The 27,548-nt window shown below is 41.0% G+C and overlaps 2 protein-coding genes and 1 long non-coding RNA gene across 6 annotated transcripts; 1 reads left to right on the top strand and 2 right to left on the bottom strand.

Moving 5' to 3' along the window:
- Window positions 1-200: 200 nt before the first annotated feature.
- On the top strand, window positions 201-11,078 carry LOC147754926 (uncharacterized). Its single transcript, XR_015330373.1, has 2 exons — window positions 201-336; window positions 2,318-11,078. It is a non-coding gene; the product is annotated as an uncharacterized LOC147754926 (long non-coding RNA).
- LOC147754927 (F-box-like/WD repeat-containing protein TBL1XR1) lies at window positions 1,931-5,068 on the bottom strand. The gene is made up of 4 exons (XM_086993173.1): window positions 4,955-5,068; window positions 3,130-3,983; window positions 2,398-2,646; window positions 1,931-2,187 (listed from the first exon to the last, which is right to left on the bottom strand). Exons 1-4 carry the CDS (start codon window positions 5,001-5,003, stop codon window positions 2,158-2,160), a joined length of 1,182 nt encoding a protein of 393 aa, XP_086849299.1. The 5' UTR covers window positions 5,004-5,068; the 3' UTR covers window positions 1,931-2,157.
- Window positions 5,348-26,122, bottom strand: VhaSFD (V-type proton ATPase subunit VhaSFD). 4 transcript variants are annotated; one of them, XM_086993164.1, is made up of 12 exons: window positions 25,463-26,121; window positions 21,415-21,530; window positions 18,920-18,997; window positions 16,498-16,600; window positions 10,480-10,561; window positions 10,063-10,159; window positions 9,405-9,725; window positions 9,083-9,180; window positions 8,600-8,795; window positions 8,270-8,434; window positions 7,781-8,019; window positions 5,348-7,315 (listed from the first exon to the last, which is right to left on the bottom strand). In XM_086993164.1, exons 3-12 carry the CDS (start codon window positions 18,956-18,958, stop codon window positions 7,105-7,107), a joined length of 1,551 nt encoding a protein of 516 aa, XP_086849290.1. In that variant the 5' UTR covers window positions 18,959-18,997; window positions 21,415-21,530; window positions 25,463-26,121; the 3' UTR covers window positions 5,348-7,104. The 4 variants fall into 4 exon arrangements, with proteins under 4 accessions (XP_086849290.1, XP_086849291.1, XP_022668331.2 ...); XM_086993165.1 differs by lacking the exon at window positions 21,415-21,530 and having other exon boundaries at window positions 25,463-26,122; XM_022812596.2 differs by lacking the exons at window positions 21,415-21,530; window positions 25,463-26,121 and adding an exon at window positions 19,848-20,173.
- Between the last annotated feature and the right edge of the window lie 1,426 nt (window positions 26,123-27,548).

Genomic DNA, 27,548 nt, shown 5'->3' with positions numbered 1-27,548 from the left:
CTCCTCTCTGTCGGATCGTGCGTCACTAAACTGCCGTTTAACCTCAAGCATTGCGCCGCTATGAATGCAGTGTCTGTGCGACAGTAATCCAAGCTAAAGGTGGCAGATATATAGGTGGCGGAGTTGAGGTTTGTTGCTGCTGATGGACTCGTACGGAGCTGATCAGAGATCAGAGACACATTAACGGTGAAGCTGTCGAATCGGAATCTGAAGTGCGATCGTAAATGGTGTTCGGTTCTCACGGTTGTCCAGCCCTATAGCATGGTCCGGTCAGCGATAATTATGGAGTCTATGATTAGATTGTCGTTTCGCGAATCAAAACAATTTTTACGCAATGTGAGTTTCTAATAATAATTCGAGGGTGAATGATAGCAAAGACGTCAGAGCAGGATTGATTGGTCGGGTACCACTTAAGCACCATTGTCATTCTCATCATTACCGCCAAGGACGATTTCTACCGATTTCAGTTATAGGAAACAGACCGACAAAATCGTCTATTATTAGCTTAGCTGAGAGCTTCATTTTTAGCGTTTAATTTTTGCTATGCGCATTTTCTAGCACATTTCTCACACACACACTGCAATTGCGCAGGGCTTTCGTAACCTTGAAGTTACCTGGGTCAACGAAGGAGCACACTGGCGGCATTTCTAAGGACCAAAGATGTCTTTTGAACAAATAGATGTTTTTTAGATGTATTTGATCCTCAAAAATTAATGTTTTTTTATCACGGTCATCACTTAATATAGCATAGCTGTCTAAGCCTTCTGCAGTAAGTGAGTATAAATCCGTTTTTCAATGTACAGATTTTAAATATCTGATATACCTTTCCTCCAATTTAAAGGCCACGGGCTGGCTCTACTAGAGAGCGAACAGAAACCATAACCTGAAAGTACTTAACGACAATAGGCTCAGTCCAGACGTATTATCTACCCTCATCATTACAACACGACCAGTTACAGATTTCGGAACAAAGATATCTAACATAAACTCGACGACAGAGAGGCGATTGCTTTGCGGTGCGCGACCACCGCCTGCCATACTCTTTAGGAATTCTACCTGACACCATTTCAAGCTGACTATTATGATAAAAGCCCATATAGAAAAGCCACTTGGCTATCATTTTAACGGCGCAGGTAAAATGTCATTGACCGGATAAGAGCCTTCGAATTTTTCACACGTTTCTTTTTTCTTTTGTGAACTTCACTGCTACCGTGAATCACTCGAGCAATCGATGTGATTCTAAAGTGAACTATCGCTAGCATCGACGTGGAGCACCGAAAAGAAAACCTCTCTATGCATGACCTGTTGAGTCTGTATAAGCACCATCTGTTGCTGAAATCTGGGGTGTAGCATTTACTGGCATGATGCTGCCTGCTAGTACCCGCCCTAGGGTCTATAAAATAGATTAGGTCGCGTTGATAACGACTATGTCATGTATGTATGCAACGAGCTGCATTACCCCGAAGATAGATATATGATATTGTAACACTGCAAAACAGATAACGTTAGTATTATTTGGCTTACTAATTTTTTGGGACTGAAAAGCTCACGTTTGTTCTCGAATAATAAGTGAAACGAAATGACAACACGACCAAACGGATCATTGAATCACTTGCTATAGAAGACAGAATACGGTCATAATTCATACTAGGCCAAGGCGGACTAACCTTTAAGTTTGGAATTATCTTATGTAACCGCGCCGTTAAAACACGAGAGAGTAAGTGAAAGCGCATGAAAGATATGAGATACTTTATCATGCTTCCGTATGGACGCATAAGCAACAAGTTCTTAGTTTAAGCGAAGCAGAATACCAAATGCGCTATGGTAGCCCGTATAGCATCCCTAATTCTTAGAAGTGCAATTAACTTGCATTTTACCCAATATCCTCTCAAATATCAACCAATGAAATTACCCTCTCATATTGGCTAGCATTAGATAGTTCACAGAGGAATCAACGAAAGCAAAGAGATCAGAGCAGCTGGTATTATTTGAACGAATGAAAAGTGACTGATTCCCATCGCATCATCCCAGCACAGTTTCGAATAATTCTCGGTTGAAATCGATTCTCCAACAGAACGAGGACTATCAGAATAGTCTTGAAAGTTTCGGATCGACATTCTTTTCGTCTAATGTTTCTGTCATTCTATCGTCTTATAATCAGGCTTCTCGAAAATCCAGTAGTTCGATCTGGAATACAAGCACAACACATACCAATAACAAACGCTCAAGTATTGTTCGAACGCTAATACTATACCATTTTCAAATAATTTTGTTTATATATCGTTTTTGCACTCGCTCGTAATATCGATGTCTGCAGGTATGGAGTTCATCCAGCAATAAACAGAAGGTAGGTAAAATATTTGTTAAGTTATATATCCTTGATTCATGTGTACAAACCGGTCCGGCGTCAGTGGCAATCGCGATCTTATCACCTCGGGAGCTCCACCTCACTCGAAACGGGAACCCGGTAAATTTGTGCAAGTATCTGACCTTGCCAGTCAGAGGGCTCCAGATATACAGCCATCGATCGGAAGAGACGCTAGCAAGGTAACGCCCATCTGGCGAGTACGCAAAGGTATGCACATCTTTTTCATGTTTTATAAACCTGCGCAGACATTTCCGCTGATCGACGTCCCATATAGAGATCTGATAATGAAAATACAAACGAAACAACAATGGCCTTCGCGCGAACGTTGCTTCAATTCATTGTCAGCATTCGCTCTACGCATTTTACCACTATCTTCTACCATTTACTAACTATTATGGTGTAAGGGGTTTGATTGTAAATTTACTAAGAAAGTATTTGTTCAGTTTCTATGAAGAAAATTCCGAAGTTCAATGCAATTCTATGCTAAGAAAAATAACATACAGAAAATGTTGAAATTGTCAATTATAGATTACAACAGCTAATCAAATATGTGAAAGCAGTAAAAGTTCGCATGTATTGCTATAACTGGGCTACTTCTTATCACAAGCGACTACGACCCCCCACCATACACTGATACTCTGCTAAAAGCATCATTTTGGTCGAAGACAAATCAAACAAACGCCTTGCATACAGGTGGTTATACATGATTTTTTTTAAAAAGTATATAGCCGAATCATTTGCTAAAATATCATTACACCTACCATTATATCAAAGACTAAAGCTAACTTCGGTCTTTTCCCGTCGTTGACGGTTCCTGGACCTGTTGGGCTCCACTGAATTTTGCGAATTTCGGAAAACCCATAGATGCTGTCGACTAGTCTTCCTTGAGACGCGCCATTCGACAACATCCAAACCTTTATCAGTTCGTTATTCGAGCGACAAGCCAGCAGCTCGCTGTCAGCATGCCATATCATTTCGTGCACCGCGCCTGTATGACCTTGAAATATTCTGATGGGCGCAGTAACGCCTAATTGGAAGATATGGACAAGCGGTTCATAAACTGAACAAGTAGCAAAGGTATTTCTGTTTAACCAGGCTACATCCGACACGGGTTGCTCATAATCGCATTGGAACCGCTCTTTGCTGTATTGGGCTCCAACGTCCAGAACAGTAACTGATCCAATTTTCTTGTGTTGACCTCCAATCAGAAGGTGACTCCATTTCTCATTCCACTTGAGGACGGAAGTCGGCGAAATATCCGTGTCAACTGTTTTGATACATTTCCCTTGTGTTGTCCATATATGAACGACACCGTCTTCTGATACCGTGGCTAGTACTATTCCCTGAGGGTGCCAGGCTAGTGACTTCATTGCCTTGTCGCCTAACACTACAGCTCCGTGTAGATCAATCTTAGGTGGCGATTTTATTGATGAAGGATCCGTTTGAGCAAAGCGATGTAACTGTTTCTCGTTTAGATTCCAAATGTGTGCTTTGGAGTCGAATCTAATGGAAGCCAATAGATCTGATGAGGGATGCCATTCGAAGACGCTGTTCATGCTGGTGTGGTATTCTGGGAGGGCTATTACTCGTGGAGAACGTGACTCGGAGGAACTTCCTGGTTCATAAATAACACTGGTATCAGCCTATTAGGCAATCGTATATTACATTATTATTATCATCATAATCGGTTTGCGATGTTTTTTTTTTTGAGTTTTACGATGCATCGTCTAGAATACTCAAAAAAGTGGAGGAGAGAATAATTTGAGAACGTTATCTTAATCGCACGTGGGGAGGCCGGAAACTAATTTTATTTACTTGACTTCTTGATCCTTCGAAGCGCGTGTCTCAGCTATAGTACGCTTTTATAAACGGAAGCAAAGTCTACATCCCTTATATAGCTAAGAGCTCTTCAACTTTTTCTGTTTTTCTCAAATATTTCCATATTTGTAAACCCTGGCTTTAAAAAGATGATTACTCATTGTCTTACTAGTAAGTTGAAGTTACGTATATCCCATCGATACAGTGAATGCAATTCGCGCCACTCGCTTGTGCTGCTTGACAAAGGTTTTGCTTCTGCCGCGCGTACAACTTCCGAGTGAATTTTTCTGACTGCGCAAGTACGAAAAGTCGCATTTGTTTTGTTTACTCTGCCAATTCGGAATTACAGTGAACTGCGTTCTACTTGAAAAATCGAACGCACCTATGACAGCAACGCTTAACCCGTAATCACATACTTATTTTATTTAAGAAACCACAACAAGAATATTAACCTGTTCTTGTTAATAAATCACAGAAAGGATAATATAGAAAGATAGGCAAGCACACATGAGTTAACTTATCACCCTTAATAGGGTAGTATAGTAGTTGTCGCTATATAACAGTACCGTTTCGAATTCGATCTACAGAGGAACTGCGCGTTGGGTAGACGCCTAAAACGGAATTATTTTTCTAAGAAATTCGAACGTAATATACGGATCAGATAAAAACACACTGCCAGGTACAAACCGTGATTGTGTACAGTTTGTGGTGACATAAGACATTGATACGTTGTTTAGCACTGCGTAACTATCAAGAGAAGCCACAAACCTTTTCGAGGTGAGCTGAAGAGGAAAAAATCACGGAGGTGCTTGAACATCGCTCGAATGAATGCTAATATGAGCTGTCTGAACGCTACTTGCGGAGGTCAACCTTGTACCCATTCAATATATGATAAATAGTAAAATTAGTACTCGATAGAAACGAAGTATTAGTCAACGATGCTTTACGAATTGTTGTCTGCATGTCAGCCGGGTGCTCACAGTTTCTTTGTCACCTAAGATAACGAGCTTGTAGTGTGTACTAGTAATGAATTTTGTGAGCTTTGTACACCTTGACAAATGAAAAAGCCACCTACAGCTTGCTCGAGCCAAGACCTATGCGACTTGCAAAATACATACAATAATCTCCGTGAAACGGTGCCAATAATGACAACCAATCGGCTCCAATCGGCTTACAACAATTGTACAACTTTATTATTCGATAACTACCTGCACACTAGCCGTCATCGAATTGTCATAATCACCATACCGCCATACTAAACGATTTAACAACACTAATCACGCTAAATTCAATCTACGTCTACTCGCTGCCATCTCACCAGTTTTTGACGTACGCACCCCGATAGGCTTGTACACACGTCGATCATAACTAGCTGCATATTAACTGCAAATACTCATACATCTCATCCATGCATGGAACCCCTTTCTCTGCATTTTGCTGTCATCTCATCATCTACCGGTAATACTGAGTGACTGCGAACAGACAAAACATCGCAGTCATCTTTATACTCAATAGTTTTCTCCATTGTTACACACTAAATCGAACTGTAAATGTATGAAAAGAGGATATTAAGTTGAACATGTGAGTCATGGGTAGTACTCTACGGTCGCCGTCCCTGGCTTGTCTTCCATTTAACTTTTTCACAACATACAATCCCGCTGTCCGGATCTATTGCATGTCATTACAGATGTAATTGTGTTATGTTGAGACTATTAGCTCTGTATTGTTCCAACTGCATTTGATACATTTGATACCATACGTGGTTATAGTAGCCTTTTATTATGATAATAATTGTAGTGGTTTCGAGAATCGCGGAAACCTATTTCAACTTGCTCACTAGGTACTAAAATGGAGATCTAATCTTAACACCTAGGCTACAGCTGTTAAGTCACCGACGCACATACCAGAATGGTTTTGTAAGAAGTAGACTAAGTCGTGTAAGTAGAAATGATGATATTTGGGAATGCAAGAAACCTTGCCAATACCTCTTGAGTTTTTAGCTCACCTCACTATTCGCCTTTATTTTGAATTTCACGCTAATAAATCATGATGTCAGCCGAAACAGCAAGGATGAAATTTTTTACTAATATAGTCCTTATTAAAAGCAGTGATATTACACCACAGACGTTTTATTTTATTGTTTAATCACACACACAGAGACAAATTATAAAAGATGCAAACATAAAAGTCATGTGCCAGACAGGCCGCCACTTTTTTTCCATATATGACTATAATGAATTAAGTATTGTACACTACTTACACACGACAGAAAAATCCAAAGTTTGTCTTTGATATTATTCAACTGTGCAACTGAAGTTACACGTTTTCTGGCGCCTGCCAAGTTTCCTAAGTAAATTAGAGAAATATTCAACTTAAGACTAGCATCAATCAATTTATGATATTCCGGATACGGCGTCAATGCCAATAGGAACGCTTGCAAACGAACTTGTCCCGAAATTTCCAGAATTAGGAAGTTGCCAAACGGTTTCTTAGTAATGGCAATATTACTGCGCAAGAAATGCCACCCTCATTACACGTTAGCTCTCCCGACCACAAAGAACCTACTTGACCTGACGAAACGATACCCACTAAAAACGTGCGTGCGTGTGTGTGTCTATATTCTCGTGTGCGTCAACCATTGCTGCCAAAATATCTATTCTTATAGCTGTTTCATTCTTCCTTATGTTTCTGTTATAATAGTTGTTGTTCTGTTTTGTTTGCTTCCGAATACATCAACAATGGCGTCGTCCTGTGATCATTAAATGTCATTACTATCTTGAAATGTTTGCCTGTGGACTAGCAGAGCGCAGAATATACTTGGAATTGGCTATTGATAAGGTTTGTTCCATGTGTTATTAGTAGGACTGTGCTGACTCAGTAATTTACGCTGTTCATTCATTATTGATTAAATTTTAGGCTCAATTAGCACGGATTGCGTGCTGGGGCTGTTGACCTCGGCCGGCTCCTTTCTTGAGGTTTTGCTGTTCGTTCTGAGCCTGTCGGCCGAGATACTCCCAGTTGTGGACCATGAGCTTCTGGACGCAGAGAAGAGCCTCATAGCGAACGTTTGGATCACCGTGCGACAGCAGTTGCATCACACGGTGCTTTCCGTTGAGCTTTTCGATGACCCTGCAGCGAGGCAATCACAAATGATTTCAACAAGCAAATTAGAATAGCCATAAAGAATAGAAAATTGGACTAATAATGAGAGTAAATAACTGCAGTTGTTTATGACATTATAGCAGAGTCATTTGGGTCCAATTAGGGGCTTCAGGTTAACGATTCGTGACACAAGTACCGCTTAACTTCACCTTTTTAAAAAATTTTCACATATCTCACTGAAATTGGCTTTTTGTGAATTGAAAAGGTCGCTCATCCGCTAATATCCTCTAATTAATTCTCCAGCAAATTAACTAAAATCGACTTTTAATTATAAAAACAGCAACATAGTATATACAACTTCGTATGTAAGGAGTGACAGTAAGTTTGGTGAATTTTTTTGACAGTAAGTTTGGTGAAGGATGAATTATTTAGCTTTATTAGGTTCTACTTTAATAATTTAACTGGATGTTCCTATAATATGAAGTCACTTACTGTTTTCCACGGGGATAATGCCGAACATATTCTCCCAAGTCGTGAGCAGCCACCGTCACAATCAAGGGGTCCTCACTTTCAAGCAACGAGATAAGCATTTTTAAAAGTTCATAGTTCTTTTCGTTCAGCTTTTCAGCGTTCTCGCGCCAAAACTTCTCAGACGAATGAACCGGTGACCATTCAAGTCGGCCCGTCTTGATCTCATTAACGTACTCGTCGAATGAAGACATGTCTTGTTCCTGCAACGAAATAGACAACTTTCACGCTCTGTAGGTATCCTTTTCACATTTTGCTGGTTAAGGCAAATGACATGTTAGCTAAGATATGTGAGTGACATTGTATACGACTAAGAAGAACGGAATAACTTGAAAAGGAACAGGTGATGTTACAGATATCAGTATCAAACCCATAGATTAACAAAGCGATTCGTTATACATAACATCTCTACAGTTATGATTTAACAACAAATACACCGAGATGAATACGTACGAGAATTTGGAGCTTTTCGACAAGGTAGGTGATATCTTCAGCTACATCCGGATCCTCACGCGGGTTCTGCTGCAAGTTCACGAGATTCTTGAGCACCTTGCATTGGATCATGTTGATCGAATTTTCGCGAACAATTGAAGGCTCTTCGGGCTTCTCCAGGAAATTCTATCGTAAGACAAATAATTGTAAAAAGAGAATACGTTGAACGCACGATAAGATCCAAACACCACTTAATCCATAGTGTTAGAATCACTAGTGACCCCACTCTTCGTCAACCATTCACTGCGATATAAAAAATAGTGACCACTACTAACGTTCGCTTATTCGTACCCTGAGCGTGGCGAGGACAATTCGAGTTACTTTTTCCTTCTGGCTCTGAGTGAGCAGGTCAGCGAGGACTGGCACGATGTTCATTTGGCTCATGCGAGCACACAGCGGCCCATTGAATGCGAGCACCCACAGGCAAAACGTGCACTGATACTGCATCTGGAAGTTGAGCTGCCCCACGCGAAGTACTTCCACAATGCTACAGAACGTGTGATGAATTAGCCATATACGTATTTATGTAAAAGCTAAACAACTTTTTAAACAGATATGAGCAAACTGAGATAATACTCGTAAAAAAATTCGTAGATAAAATTCGTGAGAACGAGTTTTATATTATTTATATTATTAACATAACATCTAGTGAAGACAATCCGATGCGTTTCAGACCTGTCGGACAAGGTACGCCTAATCAATAAGACAGTTCAGACAAACTTTTTTTCGAAATTTCTTATATTCATTATTTTTTGTTAAAAAATGTTGACTCACGTATTGATTCCGTTGACTGCATCAAACGGCTTTCGGTAATCGTCAATCCGCAGCATCATCTGCAGACATCGGGCTGCACTTTGCACGTACTCATTATTCTAAGTAGAAAGTGATGAACATGGTAGTACATAATAATACAATTAATTAAGTACACTAATAATTACGAATACTTTTTAGTAGTAAAATGCGGATATATAGGTCAATCTGCTCAATCCACCAATATACTCCATTATGTGCTGCTGTTCTTATAATATCAGCCAACACGAACAGGTAAAGTACAAAGAAACGTAGTCGCCTAAATAGTCAATTCCATCATGCTTACCGGCAGCTTAAGTTGATTCCGTAGCCAGATGAGGTACTTTGACAGATCGGGATCCTCCATACGAAGTCTTCCGTTGCAAGCGATTTTTGCAATAATACGGGCCGCCATGTTCGCAATAAACCCGTCCTGACGGCCAAGCAAATCGAGAAATGGCGCATATACCGATTCTTTGTGTTTGCGTGTGTAGTCCCGGAACAGGTCCACCCGATCAGGACTCTCTTCGAGCATGTCGTCGATAAGGATAAGCAGATACTGTACGGTCTGGTCCTTCGATATGTTTGCCACCAAACTACACAGCGTCTTGGCGCATTGTTGGCGAGCCTAATTTCATTCAAACGAGACGCCAGAACTCAAGTAAAGTTTACCGCACAATCTAACTAAAGAAATGCTTTTAGATCTGCGTCTCGTGCTACTTACCTTAAATACTGCTTCGAATGGCTTGGTTTTTCCAGTACGAAATAAAGTGTGTCTAGGCTCGGTTATGAACTTGGACCACCTCATATGTCAGTGATTTTAGTAGGCAAATTCGTTACCACTGAATGGTGACAGAAACACGGTGCACTGTTACTTATCAGCATTTTAGCGATAAATGTGTACGTCGCTTTGCGTGACGCTTAGCCAAACTGCTGTTTCATGATACTAATTGTATTAAATTTACCTGTTCGGTGCTAAGAAGCTTCGTACGAGCTTCAGCGTTAGTAGCCTGTTCATAAGACGTCAGGAATTGGTAGTCATCCTGGGTGATCATGTGCATCCTGATGAGATTTTATTAACAACAAAAGAGGAAGCATTAAAATTTAAATTAACTGGGCAACTATTTCATTTTTTGGGAAAAGCAGAGAAAAGGGGCTTCGGATTAAAGTGTACTACTCAGAAGATAAATTGATCTCTTCGTTCGCATTTTTCCACATTCTGCGTTCACATACAAGCAGCGTTTTGGCGTTACTTCTAAACGTGCGTGCATACGAACGACGTTTGCACAATATAGGATGAATACGTCTAAATGCTGAACAGGCGGGACGAATCGATGTACTGCCAATTAGCCACACAAATGTTATGAGAAAATAATACGAACTGTTTGTAGGATGCCCAGTTGACGTTTTGCTGCTTGATATCGAGCGCCTTCTGGTGCAGCAAACTGTTGACTGCGACCACGCCTGAAAATTTGAATAAAAACCAAAAAAAATGTCATTTAATGTCAACGAAAAATATACTGCTCTTTTTTTATTCTGTCAATGCCGCTAATTCATTATTTGATACACCGTTTTTCATTACGGTTTTTTTTTATTGCTCTTTGGTATCATAAACACGCAGGTTGAAAAGCAACTAGATTGAATATCTGGCCTTCTACTATTATTTTGACAAAAACGCGTAAATGTGGACATTGAACTGTTAAAGACAAAATAAAACTGAAAGATAACGATAAACGTATAGAAAACAAATACTATTTCAACTAAATTGTATCCTCATATCACGATATATAGCACCGTATTGACGAGCACGGTGGCTTTTTGGCTTTCGGATTTCTCCATTCCTGTTTTTTAAAATATTTGTTTATTCGAATCGCGAAGTTGCGTGACCGTAGAACTCCGGAGCCTAAACATGTCCGAAATAAGAAGAATTCCTCACTCCTAGATTATTTGTTATAAATACAACAAGAAACACTTCAATGTATAGTATGTTATTATTACTGATTGTTTCCAAGCTCAGTATAAATGCGCAGTCGGTGTGACCTGCGGCTCCTCAAATAAATCGTATTCATAAAGCTATGCGAGTTCAGTCCTTTTAAAAGATGCCGTAGATTTCCCGTGGTTGTTTGTATTTAGAACATCATCCAGGTTCCTTACGAGGTTTATGCAGCCAACTTGACCAAAGGTCATTACAAAGCCGTACCAGGTTTTAACACTACCTAGAGACAAAGACCACTCGCTTTATTTTGGCTCAACGTATTTGCCAGTATTTCGATTATTTTTAAAGGTTACGTGAGGTAACCTTTAAGATGTAAAGTTGCACCGTATAAGGTACAGCTTTGCGGAACTCGAGCCAGCCTACGGTTTGCCCTTGGAGAGTGTCACTTAAACTGTCGTTAATAATTCAAAGGTATGCTTAGTATTGAACCAATGCTTGGCCTCGCATTTAAAGATTTCAATAATAGTCCAATGGGTTTTTGCTGGAAAAAGGCTACTCGAAAATTTAAGACGTAGTGGGACAGTTACATCTTTAATTCCGTATTCCATTCAGAAATTTTATTTTATTCAAAAAATATTTCAATATCTTGGAAAAATAGATAAAAATAGAACGTACATGAACTGATAATGCACGTCACAAAGTACTCAACTAAAATCCAGCTGATGTTTCAATGAAGCTCAAACCATGACAAAACTCACCACTTTTAGAGATAAAACCTGAGGTGACCACTTTTGGCATGCTGGGACATACCGGGAATGGGCTCCCCCAAAAGGGTAATCTATATAGAGTTCCTGCACTAAAATTAGTTGAATACGGCTTGCATTCCGTCTAATAGCGTCCTCACCCAATTCGCATGAAGCTTAGACATGTAAACCTCTGCTACATGAATTTCAACATGTAAATTAGAAAGATGTTCACATGTGCACAAGGGACCTCTATATCTATGTATGCACGCTACAAAACTATACTTCCTAATTGTGCATCATTTTCCCATACAATTTCATTCGCAGTCTCCTAAGTGAAATGAGCTTCACACATTGGAGCTTGTAGCTACGTGCAAGTTTTAGATTCAATGCTTCTATGTATTACCACTCGGATGCTTACCTGGTCTGAGAAAAAGCGAAAATTAAAGAAAGAGAAATTACTTTCAGTTTTATTTTTCTCGTCTCGTGTTCACACCTAATCTAGACAGAACTCGCTTTTGCAAAAGTTAGTTTTTTCTTTTGTGACATACCTTTTTCTATGTCCCTCGGCATGTGCGAGAGCATCTGGTCAAAGCTCTGTTGACGGCCTGACATTTTGACGGGGTTACTGTCAGAAAATCAGCTACTGCTTTTTATAGAAGAAAATGAGGCGCATACGAATTTCCCTCGCCTATTCGTGCAGAGCACAGTACTCAGTCTGGCACCCGCAATATTGTTATAACCTCGAAAGCTTCACCGGTTACATGAAGTTTACTTGCAAATGGTGAAGGAAAATAACACAAAATCGCTTACGACGCTGCCCTGTCTTGGATCAGATCGCACATATACACATACACACGGAGACACGTATAGGACAACCTTATAGTTCAAGCATTGTTCGTTCATATAAACACCAGAAAACTCAAACAGGAGGAACGAATGTCTATCACAGTATAACGGTGACTTCTCAACCAATGTGAGAGATTCTGAGATGGTCGTGCGCGATTTGCTACGACTTGAGCGCCCGATTGGTCTTGCTCTGCGTGTAAACCTTAACCCTATATAGATAAACTGGTCTCTCGTGTAAAAGCTTTTTGATGCGTTTTTATGTGACGAGACGTCGATAATTAGCTGGCTCACTCGAGATGGGTGCGGTCTTCCTCCAAGGGAATCACCGCTAGGGTACCACTCAAATAGTTAACTCAATGGTGCTTTTTGTCCACACGGTCACCTAGACGCAGAGCGGATGCATATTAAACCAATAATACGTAGACAGCAACGCTTTGTGGCAAAAGTAGTAACTGAATCAGCAAGAGCATTGGCAGCTCTAAACGAGCGGAGTTAAATCAGCTGATTACGTTGAACACGAGTGGGGGACCTTTAGCGAAACCCCGCCAAATTTAATAGTGTTTCTTTCTTTACTTGACTTACGGTGTTATATTAAGGGTAACGAAAATGTACTAGTTCATGCGTGATTTATTAAAAGTATGTATGTGCTAATTTTTCAGTAAATAATTTTACACACAGCAATATAACGCCAAGCAATACCCGAAAGGAACGCTTTTATATAATTTATAGAAAGCTAAGGACTTATTCCTTACCACTCCATCCGGTATGACGCCCACGGTGGCCAAATAAAATTACAAAAGCGATGGTACTTTGGCCAGAGCACACAAGTTTGCCGTAATAGTTTGATATACTATTCTTGTTATGCATAACTAAATGCCGTCTTTTTTTAACGTCCTCTTTTCGCTTTATTTGTCCATTGTTTATTTATCCATTCAGAAGCATTTTCCCTCCCACATACAGGTGTTTGTTATAATATAGTTGTGCTATAATATAGTTGTACAGAAGTCCTTATAATATTGTCGAAGGGTTAACTGTACATCTATATGTCGAGTTTAAGCTATAAATGTGTTTTGTTACTTAGTTTATTTCCTTATTAAGCAAAATGAAAAAAAAACTATGAAATAAGCCTAGGACATCTCTGTCCGGCAAAGTGTGGACTCCCTGCCTAAGAGGGCTCGTCAAAGGTGGCATTATTAGATGCCATCCTGAAATTAGAGAATGAACCGTGCCTCGATCGGTCATCCGAGGTGGCCTGAAGGCACTCAGAGGAAGAAAGCTAGTAGACAACTCGAATTAGCCGGGAACATGGATTGTGATCAGTCAGCATGCAATAAGCCATGTTATACGTGAACAAGGTTTTGCAACAGAAAAGACCCAATAGAGAAAGCCCGGCTATTTCCTCCCACGACAAAGCCAGGCTACAGGCTGTAAAAGTGGTTGAAGCCATCCTTGTACTAGAGGTTTTTGCATTTATTATATTCTTCAGGCTCCACACCGTCGGATTACCATACCCTTCGATCGCTGGCGAGGAAATGCCTAAGAGTATATTTGCAATTAAAACTGCTGAAATATCCTTCGATATCGAATATTTGCAATGAAAACTGCTGAAATATCCTTCGATATTTTCGATATCGAAGGATATTTCAGATACGAAACGGCACAAATCAGTTACTTAAGACATGGGTGAAAATGAAGAGAATGACGGCAAATCCGAGTAGAATGATGTACCTTTGTTAGGTGGCAAATTGCAATTACTAATAAATAAGCCAAATATATCTAACATTTATATGTTTAGCGCTTATGTTTGTTAATGCGTCCCTCAATATCTACCATTCGCGTTTTTCCGATTTCATTTAACGTGTTTAACGAAACCATACCTTAATGGATCGAGTCATTGCAGCATGGTAACTCACCAGGGGGTTCCTGCTCGACACGTCTAAACTTTTCCTTTCGTAATTTCTGGTGAGCCTTACGTAGCTTATCTTGTTTCTCTAGCTCTTCAATATCTTTCAGTACCGTTCCCACAGTCCGAGTGTAGATGTCGTCCCTGTTTTCGCTCCGATTCCGCGCCCTATCCGTACTTAAATTTTTTTTGTACTTGGCTCGGCGTATTGGACAGCCCTTGTTGTCTGACCGTTTGCGAACCTCTCGGAGAATTTGAGACGTTGTCTTTTCCACCTTAGCCTCTTGGTTTTTCTCGCAATCTTTCTTCTTCTTAATCTTCCTGTTATAAGTAGCTCCGCCTCTCGGCGCACCGAACATTCTCCGCAGAGCGCTTCGAAAAATTGTCACACATCGTGACGTCCAACCACACATACGGGTACAATCACGCCTCTGGATAACATCCAGGACGACTTTAGTAGGGCCTTAGTGTAATCAAAAGATCGGAACTATTGCTATACGGCCTAGTTTGAGCACCCCCGCCACGCGACATACAGCACACTAGGTCACTTGACTACCATCACAGGACTACAGAATTCCAGGCAGAGTTAGACCACAACGCCGCATTCAGTAAGAATTAAATTCTACTCTGGCGCGAAACCTATCAACGCCGAGCATGAGTAGGGGTCGGCTTCGTTGTTCTCTCTTCTTTTTCGACCTATTCCTACGGTGTAGATAAATGATAGGAAGCTCCCGATATGAGTAGTGCTGCAAATATAAGCAGCCCTTGAACGTAAACTAAACCTCAACAATAGCTTAGTCAAGGGTAACCACAGTTCAAGCGACAGTCCGTGGTTCCGTGAAGGGTCGTTTGCAGCCGTTTTGCAACGATTGATACCCTATAGCCGGCAAGTCGGGCAGATAGAGAATGCGCGAAAAAATCGGCAGCCTTTCGACCTGAAGGACTGGTGTAGTTCGTGTGTTTTGCCGGAGAATTAACGTGTGAACATGCGCAAGCAATATATCAAAGTCTAACAATCGTGAGTCCCGCATGCAGCCATTAGTTTGACGGATTATATCTTCAACATAAACTAGTACGTCAATAAGCTGATGCTATGTAACTGTGTTGAACCATGTCTAGGCATCTTGTAACGCTTTCAGATTTTCGAACTTGACAGCTGCCGCACCACCGGGAATGTAGAAGATAAGCCGATCTTTGATTCAACCTCATATGTACGTTTCGACTAGCTTAAAATGAGTTGCGGATTTGATGACAATTTATACACCTTCTCCAAAGTGTTCTTCCATTGTTCGTCACCATACGTGCTTGTCGCTCACAGATTCTTCGTATGCCTCATACAAAGCGGCACTTTGTGCTCATTCCGATGCTCGACACTTTTATGGGTGGGGCACAAGGCGATCCGTAGAATATCTAAAACTGACTATAATCATGTATTGTTGGCTGCAGAGATTGCGTCGGAGCTAATTCTGATATTGTCAGAGCTAAATTGTTTATGGAGCAACAATTCATATACGTCATAGGTGTACGTAGCCTATATATTTTATGTATTTGTATAATCCAGTGTGCACAATTGAGAGACTACCAAACAAGCATTTTTGCTGTATCGAGTATCTTCTAAAACGTATATATATATAGTACTTGTTAATATATTATTTTATAGTTTTCTTTTCCTCCAGGACTGCAGGCTCTCAACGCCGATACCTTCACCAAAAGCAAAAGTGCTTACTTTGCAATGCAATTTCTTAGTAGAAAGAGAAAACCCAACACAAAGCGAACTAAGGGAATTGTACTATGTTGGCCCACTTTTTAATTCTCTTAAATTCATTTTTTTGTGCAGTACGCTCCGTATGTACCAATATAAAAAATATGTAACATAATCCCAGTACATGAGATTTTACCGATTTGGCCGAAACACCTGCTCGTACTAATATACACGATTCTCCTTAAGAATATTGCCAAGATTACTTACCCATCCGCTGGTCCTTGACAAACTCGTCAACGATCGAGGTTCGGCGGTGAGCGGTTGATAGCCTTCGATAGGTTTGCGCCGTTTCCATAAACACCTGCAACACCTGTGCAATAGGAAATCAACGAATTTAGTCGAAAATCGTAGATAACAACACAAATGATGACGGCATCAGTCAGCTACGGCTTGAAAAATCGATTATCTTATTTGAGCCAGTGACTTTATTGCTATGTTCATCATGCACAAAAAGAGGGCAGTGACTTCGTGAGATAAACTGGTGTTTTCGAGGGCAAATACGGTGGTAACGCCAGTTGTTTATAGCCATTTGTATACAGATTACGCATTAGTATATTTATGATTAACGAACATTCTCAGGCCGTCCATCTTATTGTATGCACACATGTGTGCATACAAGGGGTCGTTTTCTGAATATCATAATTCATGTCGTTCTCGGAAGTCATATATTCTTCAAACATATTATAGAAATAATTTTTTAATTAACTTAGATTAAATTTAATACAATTTTCTCTTAAAACCGCTTTTAATTAATCTTAACCGTACTTCGATGGCGTGGAAATATACGTACGGTTTTCTAGTTGCTGAGCGCTATATCACTGATTCAGTGATTTTCTGCTCAGCTAAAATTTAGCATTTATATGATTGATTGAATATATATATATATATATATATATATATATATATATATATATATATATATATATACACTGAATGTTATGTCATATCTTATGGCTTTTTCAACATTCAAAGATCATATTCTGTATACTTCATAAACAACGATGAACTGATGCTCGCAGGCAATGTTGGATATTAATCAAACTCGTGAAGTTTCGAACATACTTTCAAGATATGATTATCAACATTTTATCGTATAGTGAACTAGCAGCTGGAATGAAAACTGTAATAGCCAATTAATAGACTCTGCTGAATGGAAAGTTGAATCACTGAACACCTTCGTGCATGATAAAATCATCGCAAGCCCAGGCCGGATTAGAACTAGCCTGGCAGTGAATGCAGCTCGAGTTGCAAAAATAATCGACTGTCTATGCAGCCCAAGAAGCAGAACTTTGTTGTTCGAATTCGCCACTTACTATAATTTTTAAGAAAAACTGTTCTCCATAGTGTTTATATAACAGAGATTGTTACACATCGTTTTTCGTAGTGTTTTTTAGATTTAGACATTACATTCGTACTCGAGGGCCCGTTTCGCTTGTGTCTACCACTTCAATTTTATTATCTTTCAATGCCACCAGGGGGTATCCGTTAAAATACCTAAGGCTAGATTAGCGGAACACTCATTTTATCTTTGCAAGCGTCTTGTTCATTCATCATAAAATTGGGTTATCTTTTTCCAAACATTTTTTTAGTTCATCTTGATTTTATGATGAATACCTTAAGGCAGGATAAGATGAAATACCTGCGGAACTGATTGTGACTGAGTGTTCAGCGGCTTCTGCCTTCAATTTAATAAATTGAGTACGTGGACCAAAGTACCAAATGATTATTGCTCATTGAAGATATATCATAGTTTTAAGCTTTGTGCCATCTCTTAATTTGCAATTATTAACAGTAGGCATCTTGAGCACAACTTTTTCTTGTCTACTGGACGCTTTACTGATAGTGCCTATACATTTTCGGAGAGAATACTCTAGTTCCAGCACGTCAACCATGTTGAGGTGGAAGCTGTCTCTCACATTATCGTCATTTGCTTAGAAATTAGGCAAGATGTGCTTAAGATGGCTTTGTTTCTGCCCTTCACTATTGTAGAATTCTTCGTATAGACATTTTCGACGGAAAATCGCTTGGTTCAATCACGCTCTAAATGACTGAGAAAGGTATTACTGTAACAAAGGAAAATGTGCCCGCTCCTGACAGGTCGCAAGGAGTGGTGACCAATTCATCCTCACAGAGCCGCAACAAGTCTGCGAACATCGAAGAAATCGTATTCTCTAAGCACACTCCGCTAAACAAAGAAATCTCGATGGCCACTGGTGAGTTTGACACTGGATATCTGTACGTGTATTATGCGTGTATCAGCTAATGGTAAAATTGGTCATAAAAACCCAAACTTTGATGTAGCTGCGCTTATGATGAGGACTTATGATAGTTACGATAGATTAGCACAACGATAAAAAATTTTATATGAAGCTTGCAACAGTGAGCGTGACGATAGTCCAATTTTGCTATCCTTTTCCTGCTCGCTTTGCACTCTTGTGTCACCGGCCAGTGTTTCATGTGGTAAGCGCGCGATGTCTTCCTCATACGCTACGATCGTGCCTTAACGAAACTCCCAAACGAGTTTTACGTATTGGAATAAATTGTTCAGCCCAACTATAGTGCTTAGTAAAATCTGTTAAGGGTGAGAAGATTAGCCCTGTGTGATTGATATATATATATATATATATACCTGATCATGTTGCTCTTCTTTTATCGCGTATTTCGTCATCTTAAAACCGCGAAGCTGCTTGGCAGGTGGCCGGTGGTTCTGAAAGAGCATCCGTTAGTAACAGAAGACAAACAAATTAATTTTAAAACAAAAAAGTACTAACCTTGTTGAGAAGCACATAAGTTAGTGAAATTAAAAAAGACGAGGTAGTCATATCCGAATATTAATTTACACCTACATAGAAAACACATTGATCACGTGTACAAACCCACATTCGCCAGAAAAGTCATTCAAGGCGTTTCTCTCAAAGCGTTGTGTACTCCTCCATATTTGAAAGGAACTCTCGTTAGACTATAAATTAAATTACCATCAATGCACGAGACGCAAAATAAATTCGGGAGCAACGACAGAAATAAAGATCTCCCTATACTAGCTAAACTAAAAGATCGTTTATTCACTATGCTCACGGTCCAAGTCTTGCCGAACAGTGGGGTTTGTGAAAAATTACGTACGTCGTAATATATATGCATGCTATGTAATCACGGGCTTATCATGTTATGAGCTTTTGAAATTGTTTTTCTGTTGAGTTCAGAGCGATCCAGTTCTTTTTCGTAGCGATGGAGCTCCTTAAGCCTTGTACAATAGTTTGCCACCGTTTTTCTGTCCCCTACGCGTGAATCTCTCACACAGAACACTAATGTTCGACAATCAAGGAAGGCTGTGTCTAAGGCAGCTCTAGCTTATATGGTGCCAACAGACAAACACAAACCAGCCGACCAACTGCTTTATCATGTACCCTATTCGTAACATATCTCCACTGAGTATATTCTTAATCCATGTCACAGGCCGTTTTCCAACTATGTTCAGAAACTGAATTCCAATAAACAACTCTTTTTACTTGCTAACCAAGCAGCTGTTAACGAATGTCTTATTTCTCTCTTATGCCTACCATGCTGATGCACTCGATCTGTTGCCTATACACAGTAAAGGACTCTGCACTAGTCTACCGCGAGTGTCACCATCCAGGACCACGAACCGAACAGGCCCCCAGCCTGCCAACAGATCTTAGTCAATTTTACTATTACGGTAGTGCGTAAAATCGTTTCGTTTGCTGGCCCTTAATGTGGCCAGAGCGCCTATTGTTTAGCGGTTTAGCTGTCACTGCTTCGACACCAGCATTTCACTCAGCGCTCATCCGCTCTTACTCGCTCCATCACCGTTTTAGACTCTGTGACGGTCACGGAAAACACTACTTTCTACGGCAGATATGTCGTCTCTGACGTCCATCGTCAATTGTCTGCCTGGCCATGGAGACGACACTCGATGCACCTTTACACCACGGATAGACCAGAAAAAGAGAGGGGAATGTACAGGATTCTCGTATGTCAGGAACTGTTCGTCCATGGAGAGCTGGCGGCCAATGAACCATCTGTGCGGTCAGTAGAAACAACAATGGAAGCCATGCCAATCAGCTTGGTGCTTTTACGCACCCACATAATGCAGAGCAGAGCGAGGTGAGTGGCTCCGACCCAGTTCGACACGCTCGTTGCGATTGCCCTGTCGTCGTGGCTGTTTAGTCAATCGCTCCGTTGCGGGGCGGGTGCTCTGACACGCCGGAGTACGCTGCTTGACTGGCTTCTGGCACAATGCCATCCTCAATTTTGTCCCCCAGCTGTCGACGTACGTAAGCACCCCTGCTAAACCATCAAATTGAGTTTATTGTAGGGTTTGTAAAACTTCGTGGGGTTGTAGGCGTGTCGCCGACTCATTCTCCGTATTGGTGTTCTCTAGAAACTCCCCTCGAGAGCGAGACCGTATAAGCAATCCTAGACGGAAGCTACATTAAACGGTCGTAGCCTTTAAACGTTCTAAATGTACGTACCTATATAAGCGAACCCGGTACACAACGCGTAGCAGCCTTCAAACACGTCGACCGCTTACGGTAATGGTGCCACGACTGGTTTTTTGGAGTGCACTAAGTTGAATAAGTCCTATTTAAACCCCAGTGGAACGGATGAAAGAACGTGTGCTTGTAATCAGCATCGCCGAACGCCGACGATGATCGTTGCAACGGAACAATGCAGGAAAGATGCCTCGCAGTTTGTCAACAATAGGTCATGTTTTTTTGTTTTATATCAATGTCTTATATAATTATTATATTATATGGCTACTCGTAATCGATCCCACATTGCTTCGTTGACCCAAGTGTTATTCTTTAATACTTATGCGACTAGTTAGCGGAGTGAAAAGAACGTTCTTTCGTTTTATAAGGGAACGCTTTTCCCATTGCCATTCCCAATTGATTTGAAGCGTTTTCGTCTTCAAATAGTATTTGCTACTGCTTCAATATATGAAGCCTCGTGTGGCATCTCTGCAATAGAGGAATAGATCGTATAATGTAAGCCTACACGCTTCTCTCGATGTTTCTATGATCTCCTTCGCAAAATTCGTCTTTATTTATGTTTTCTTTGCAACATTCAGGACCGGCTGGTCTTCTTGTGCATCTCGAACCTCACCTTTCAGTTGTTGGTGTCAAGTCCAATGCCGACGGGTCGTTGCATTATCACAGTTATTTCCACAGCTAATGCCCGTTGCGTCTTGTCTGAACACGTGTCACCAAACGGGCACTCAACTATCACCATAAATGGGTCGAGCGCAAATCAAGGGACGGAACGTATTGATATGTTATTAGGTGTTATTGAATTGACAAGCTTGCCAGCACAGTCGAGGTTATGGATCAGTATTTGTACTATTGGATTCTAGATGCAGTGTTTATTTTATAGCTAGGATGGACAAAGTTTATTAAAAATATTAATAATTAAAATGGTGGTCGGTAGAAGGCTAGTACTTCATAACTTAGAGCGACGCCTACGTGACCTGAATTCTTTATTGACCAACAGAGCTTTCTGCGTCACAAATAGGAACTATTTGCTAACACTAATCGCTGCCAGTTTCCGGTGCCACCAACTTCCGCACGTACAATGACTAAGGACAGTGAGGACTGATTAAATAAGCCGACGATAGCTAAATCAGTTTTTACTATCCAAGAAAATGATAATCAACGTTCGCTTTAACGAACTGATATCCAGTGAGAAATCCTACATGTTAGTTCTCTACTTTTCTTAGGTAAGTTTTCCCTAAAGCTTTCGAAAACTATGAAAACATGGTTTGCACAAAATTTGGTACACAATATAGATTTGTTTGTCCGGCCTAACTGATCTGTCTGCCGAGTGGTTATAGACTCAACTTCCATTTAAAATAAATTCAAAGTTTTAAATACACACTCGTACAGTAATATTATAGATGAAACTAAACTTCGCGTATTAATAAAATAGCTGACTAATTACACATGTAGATTAAAGTAAAAGGAAAAGGAGAAAAAAAAGGACGCAAAACGAGCGGCTGGAGCAGCGACTGGTTACAAAATGGTACTCGAAAATTATAAGAAAATGAATGATAGTGAAATATGACAGCTTGTGAATTTACAGTGACTATGTTGAAAGCCAATGCAATTTCAACATCAAAAAAGACTGAGTTAAGTGAACACCGACTGCGCCGACATTGGAAAAACTAAGTAGCACATTACATGTTGTTAATAAATAGGTGTTGGGGGATCTCGAAGGAACTAACGCAAGCTAAATTTCGTTGTAGACAATGCTTACGTACTTCTCATTGCAGTTCAGTCAGATTGGCTCGTTAAGTTATAGAAGTTGACCTTTGTCCACTAAGTGATCAATGTACTGATAACAAGGCCATTGTTAAACAACTCGAAATTACGTCTATTCAAATGCGCAGCATTATCGGCGAAAGTAGGAAAAATTAAATCGTAAATTACGAACTTCTTAACTTAAATTGGGCACTCGATTCAATTATGGCCAGCTTCAATGACAACAAGAAAGGCAAGGCGTAACGCAAAGCACGAAAATTAATAGTCGCAGTTCGCTCGTAGGGAAACGGTCGATAGAATATACTTCATCCAGGTTTATGTATGTAGACGGACAAAGAATATGGCTATGATCAGCAGATATTAAACCTCTGGTGATATTGGATTTCGTATGATTTGGCCGTTACAAATTGTGCGACGCCGTGGCGTAACAAAGGGTAACTGGAATAGAGCTCGCTTTTGACAGAAATGAGACAATGTTTGAAGTAACTTCGGCAAAATGGCCGAGCTGCTTTGTTGACTGTTAAAGCAAACAAGATGCGACTATTAAACAACAAAAACGGAACACGGCTGAAAAAAGCTTCAGTCTCGACCAGCAGTCCGAATAGACGTATTTTTTCGACTACTATGTTACTTTATACGCATCTCGACTATACGCTGACCTATACGTTTTTAGCAACAAAGGCTGGCTAGCAACATTTAGCAGTATTTTGCAATTCAGTTGTGCGAAACATTGCAAAATCGGACAGAATAACCAGACACTTACTAAGGCAATCTACGTATTAAGGTAGAATACGCTCCCTTTTTTTGATACTCTGTCATTGTGTGCACTAATTAACGTCATTGAAGCATTCGTTTTCACTGGTAAAAATCCTCGTTGTGTAGCAGTATATCGTGCTGCGCATCATTCTCATGGATCATTCGAGCAGTCTAAAATTTTCACCGAACTGCCAAAGTACACAAGTAGGTTGAACGCCTTAAGTTGAACGCTAACCCTGCCTGGGCAAGCTACGGCCAATCGATACTGATATCAAATCATCTTTAGTATCTGCTTTCAGAGAAAAATGTTCTTCTCTGCAATATATTACAGTCTATAGATTGAGTGTTCCCCTTTAACTAAACGTCTGCTTTCGCTGTAAATCAACACTCCAGCGCAGTGATCGTATCCATCAGGTCCGAATATCGTTTGCGTTTAGTAGATTCAAGGCACTAGTTTCGAGAACGGAAGGTCATCTTGTGATACCTTCCGAATTCCCATGGCCTCTACAAATGTAGGAAACATACAGTTCGAACTACCGGCTGACTGGCGAATGACCTGTGCCAGGAAGGCTTGTGGATCCTTCAATCAACGCAAAGCATTAAAAGGCTACGACATGCCGCAGCTGGTTACAAGGCTGTTACAGGCCAACAAATGTCTTATGACGTTCCTATCATCAATTCAATTCAACGCTTTTTACAGAACTGTCGCTCGTTTCCACGATTAACTTATTAACGAATATAAGTTATCTGATGGACAATAACGGCACTAGCTTTAAGTAGAAATACTCTGTCCTTGGCAATGACACGAAAAATTCACTTGGGCTGCGGTGCGGAGCAACAGCATGCGACTATAGTTAAATCACCCGTAAGTTCCCTGACAGCTGAAAAACGTGTCCTATAGGGTTGTGTATCACATTATACTCTACGCTACAGACACACTTGGAGTTTTCCAGAAACAGGCTGCTACAGGACGTCACGTGAATCAATCGCGTCATGGGACAATTGCTCCTTACGACGTCGACGGCTAGCTATCTATGTTCCCTGACTGCTGCTTAACAAAGTCACAGTTTTTCGTTGTTTACGAACCAATGATTTTCTCACGTCGACATTAAGCATCCTCATTTGATTCATTGAGTAAGTTATGCCTCAAGTTCAAATACTTCATATTGCGATCGTTGAAATAAGCCGTATGTAAATTTATACTGCGGTATTTTTTGACGAATAATATCCTATGAGAAGGTTACTTCGTGGTGATAAGTATTTGACTATTGTCTTAAACATAGATGGAAAAGGAAAGGCAAAGTATTAGACAAAAAGTATAGCAATCAGTTAGAATCTATAGCGAATTAACGAAGGTTTCTCCGTGTGTCTGCTACATATTTTGCTATACAATTGAGTACTTCGAGTTTAAGGTCTGCTGCTTTGATCGTTACGCATTGCTCTTCACAGATGTCACAGGTGTCTTGTCGTTGAATGGACAAGTATTGTACGCAGTCCATACCAAATCTCCATCAGGCTGGCCTGGATCGAACGTCCAGAGTTTTTGATTACATACTGTGTGTTCAACTTCTTCATTTGAATCGATCTGTAACTTCTTTCTTAGAGTTTAAAACCAAACCGTAAAGGACAATCCATCTTTGATGACTGATCTTCGCCAGCCTATCACGGTAATATGTGACCGTCTTTCTCGAACTGTGACACACCACTCCTTTCTGTAAGAATGTGTGTGGTTGACTTATGATGATATTGCTGAAATTGCTCCCCGTACCTCTTCTACACTTTCCTTAGAAAAGCAAGAGCAACGTGATATTACCGATTAATACGAAATTCATTACCTACACACATAAGTCAAACCTGAAGCAACTGAATCAGATTCCTAGAGGTAAAGACAATAAGTTTCACTTTCTAACTTATACTTAGATTCAATACAATATCCCAATGTAGGGATAATGTTGCTTCGACAACTGCGCGCTCTATGCCACAGCATTGACACCGATTGTAGGAACGAATTGTTTTTCGTCGATACACTTCGACGTGCACACACACACACACACACACACACACAGAGACACACACATGAAGACAAGATTAAGTTTAATCAGACCAAGAAGATTGCGGTGCTGCCTTTCCCAGTGACTCACCACTTTGAAAAACGACCCTCGAAGACACCGAAGGCGTTTCTTTGACAGCCCGACTCGCGCAATGTTTGGGACTACGTTATCCACTAGTAGTTCTATTCAGATCCAGTACATGCACTAATCGCCTACTGTAATTCGTCTTCCTGCCCTTTTAGTACGGTAGATATTTCGCAGAGTTTACTTAGTTCCGTTTTGCCGTAACTATGGTATCGTCCCCTTTCAACGTAAGGACGTACTGGAATCACGCTCGTCTTAATCTCGTTCAGCAAGCCTCCGTTCCTCCGCCAAGTGGTCCTCTCCGCTACCAAGTCATCTTGTACTCGTTGAACTCCTTTTCTAAGCTGTCCTTCTTCTTATGTGGTAGCAATTCCAGCCGGCTGGTCCAGGTATACTAAGCTCTGCCCAATGAAGCGTATATGTCGTAGACAAGTAAGAGAGATCCATCAGCTAAGAAGCCAGGTTAGTTTTCCTCGGGAGAACTACGAGTGACTGCAATCGCTCCATGGGGCGGGTGGCCAACCATGCGACTTGGTCATATGACTCCCATCGAAACGCGACGCCGGTGGCGCACTCACGTAGGGACGGAGGGACGCACAAAGAAACGGACTACTCAGTCGCCACTCTGCAATTTACACTGACCGTAGTAGATCTCTCTGTTCGGACGCCGTTTTGTTACGGCTGCTGCTGGTCTGCTGTCTCCCCTACGGGAAAGCGATCGCTAGCGCCCTCACTGCAAAGGCAGCGGCGACTATTGTGGCAGCAATCACGGCTGCCGTTGCTGTTTTTCTGTCGTCGGTACAACCGGCTAACTAGACGACGAGACGGTTGCCGCCCTCGCGATCCCTGCTGTGCTCGATGCTCTTCTATTCCAACCTGTTGCTTCATTAGCACTACTAATAGCTACCAGCTGACAACTTTTAAATGCTGCTGTACTAGAATTTGATTGCTTCTGCTGTTGCTGGTAATGCGGCATCCGGTAGCGGCAGAAATTTTGTTAGCAGTCAGCTATTCCGGCTCTAAGTTACTATGACTACAGCTGTGTCGACTGTTGTGGATGCTGTTGCTTCTGCTTCTTAAGTACAGGGTGGCGCGGATGGCTCAATAGTCGCCTGCTGAAACTAACGGAAAATGGCGATGAGCGACCAAAGCGCTGCCATACCATCATAGTTCCGCTAGTGCAAATAACCACTAGGAGATCTCCATCGTTGGCATTGCTGCTGCTGCTGCTGCTACTTCCTCTTCATCTACCGTTACTACCACCGTCGTTGAGATTGTCGGTACTGTGCTTAAATAGCACATGACTGTTGGCTATTTCTATTGCGCGCGCACACAGAAGTACGCAAAACAGATTCGCTAGAGTTAGGTGCCGCTGAAACCTATGACGATGTGGCCAATGCCTTTGCCACGCATTTTTCGCTATGTCACTCCACAGAGTATCTATACTAGGTGGATGTTGCCACTTTGTCTCGGGGCAGGCGGGTAGGCAGCACGCAGGCACAAGTAAAGATTCATAATGGGCGTGGTTTGTGTGGGCTATGTGCCCGAATAATAGCTAGATACGGCAGGGGCATTAGTGGTTCTATGAGAACGATCTGGGGCCAGTAACAAACACAACACGATAAGACTGAATAATACCACTGAAGGAAGAATACCAGCAAATATGTGACAGCCGACTAGAATAACATGTTAAACGTGACGAGCATGAATTTCGCGCGGTCGTCAACTGCAGCTAGCGGAATAGTCGGCGTATATGACTCCGCCGCATCTGAAACGCATAGATGGTTTATGTCGGCAACGACTGCGAATACTTGCGCCAGATTAAAATTGCCGGGTTCTGCATGGTTTACACCATAGGAAACCCATGAAATCGTCACAAATCCCTATCATATAACGAAAGCGGAATAATCAGAAGGGGCGTAGTCCAAGCTAAAATCCTTACGTTTCGAAAGAGCATTACGGTACGAGCGTCCAGGTTATTTGATTCCAAAAAGGACACGCCTATCCCTCCTGTCATTCTAAAAGGTTTGTACTTATCTACACCGTGCAGATTATTGGACAAACATGCTTACAAGGCACAATAGCTTACGCA

The sequence above is a fragment of the Varroa destructor genome, unplaced genomic scaffold (genome assembly GCF_002443255.2).
Source record: "Varroa destructor unplaced genomic scaffold, Vdes_3.0 BEIS01000006.1, whole genome shotgun sequence".
Lineage (NCBI taxonomy): Eukaryota > Metazoa > Arthropoda > Arachnida > Mesostigmata > Varroidae > Varroa > Varroa destructor.
The sequence above is the reverse complement of the archived record's forward strand: the minus strand, read 5'-3'. Positions and strand labels throughout refer to the sequence as shown.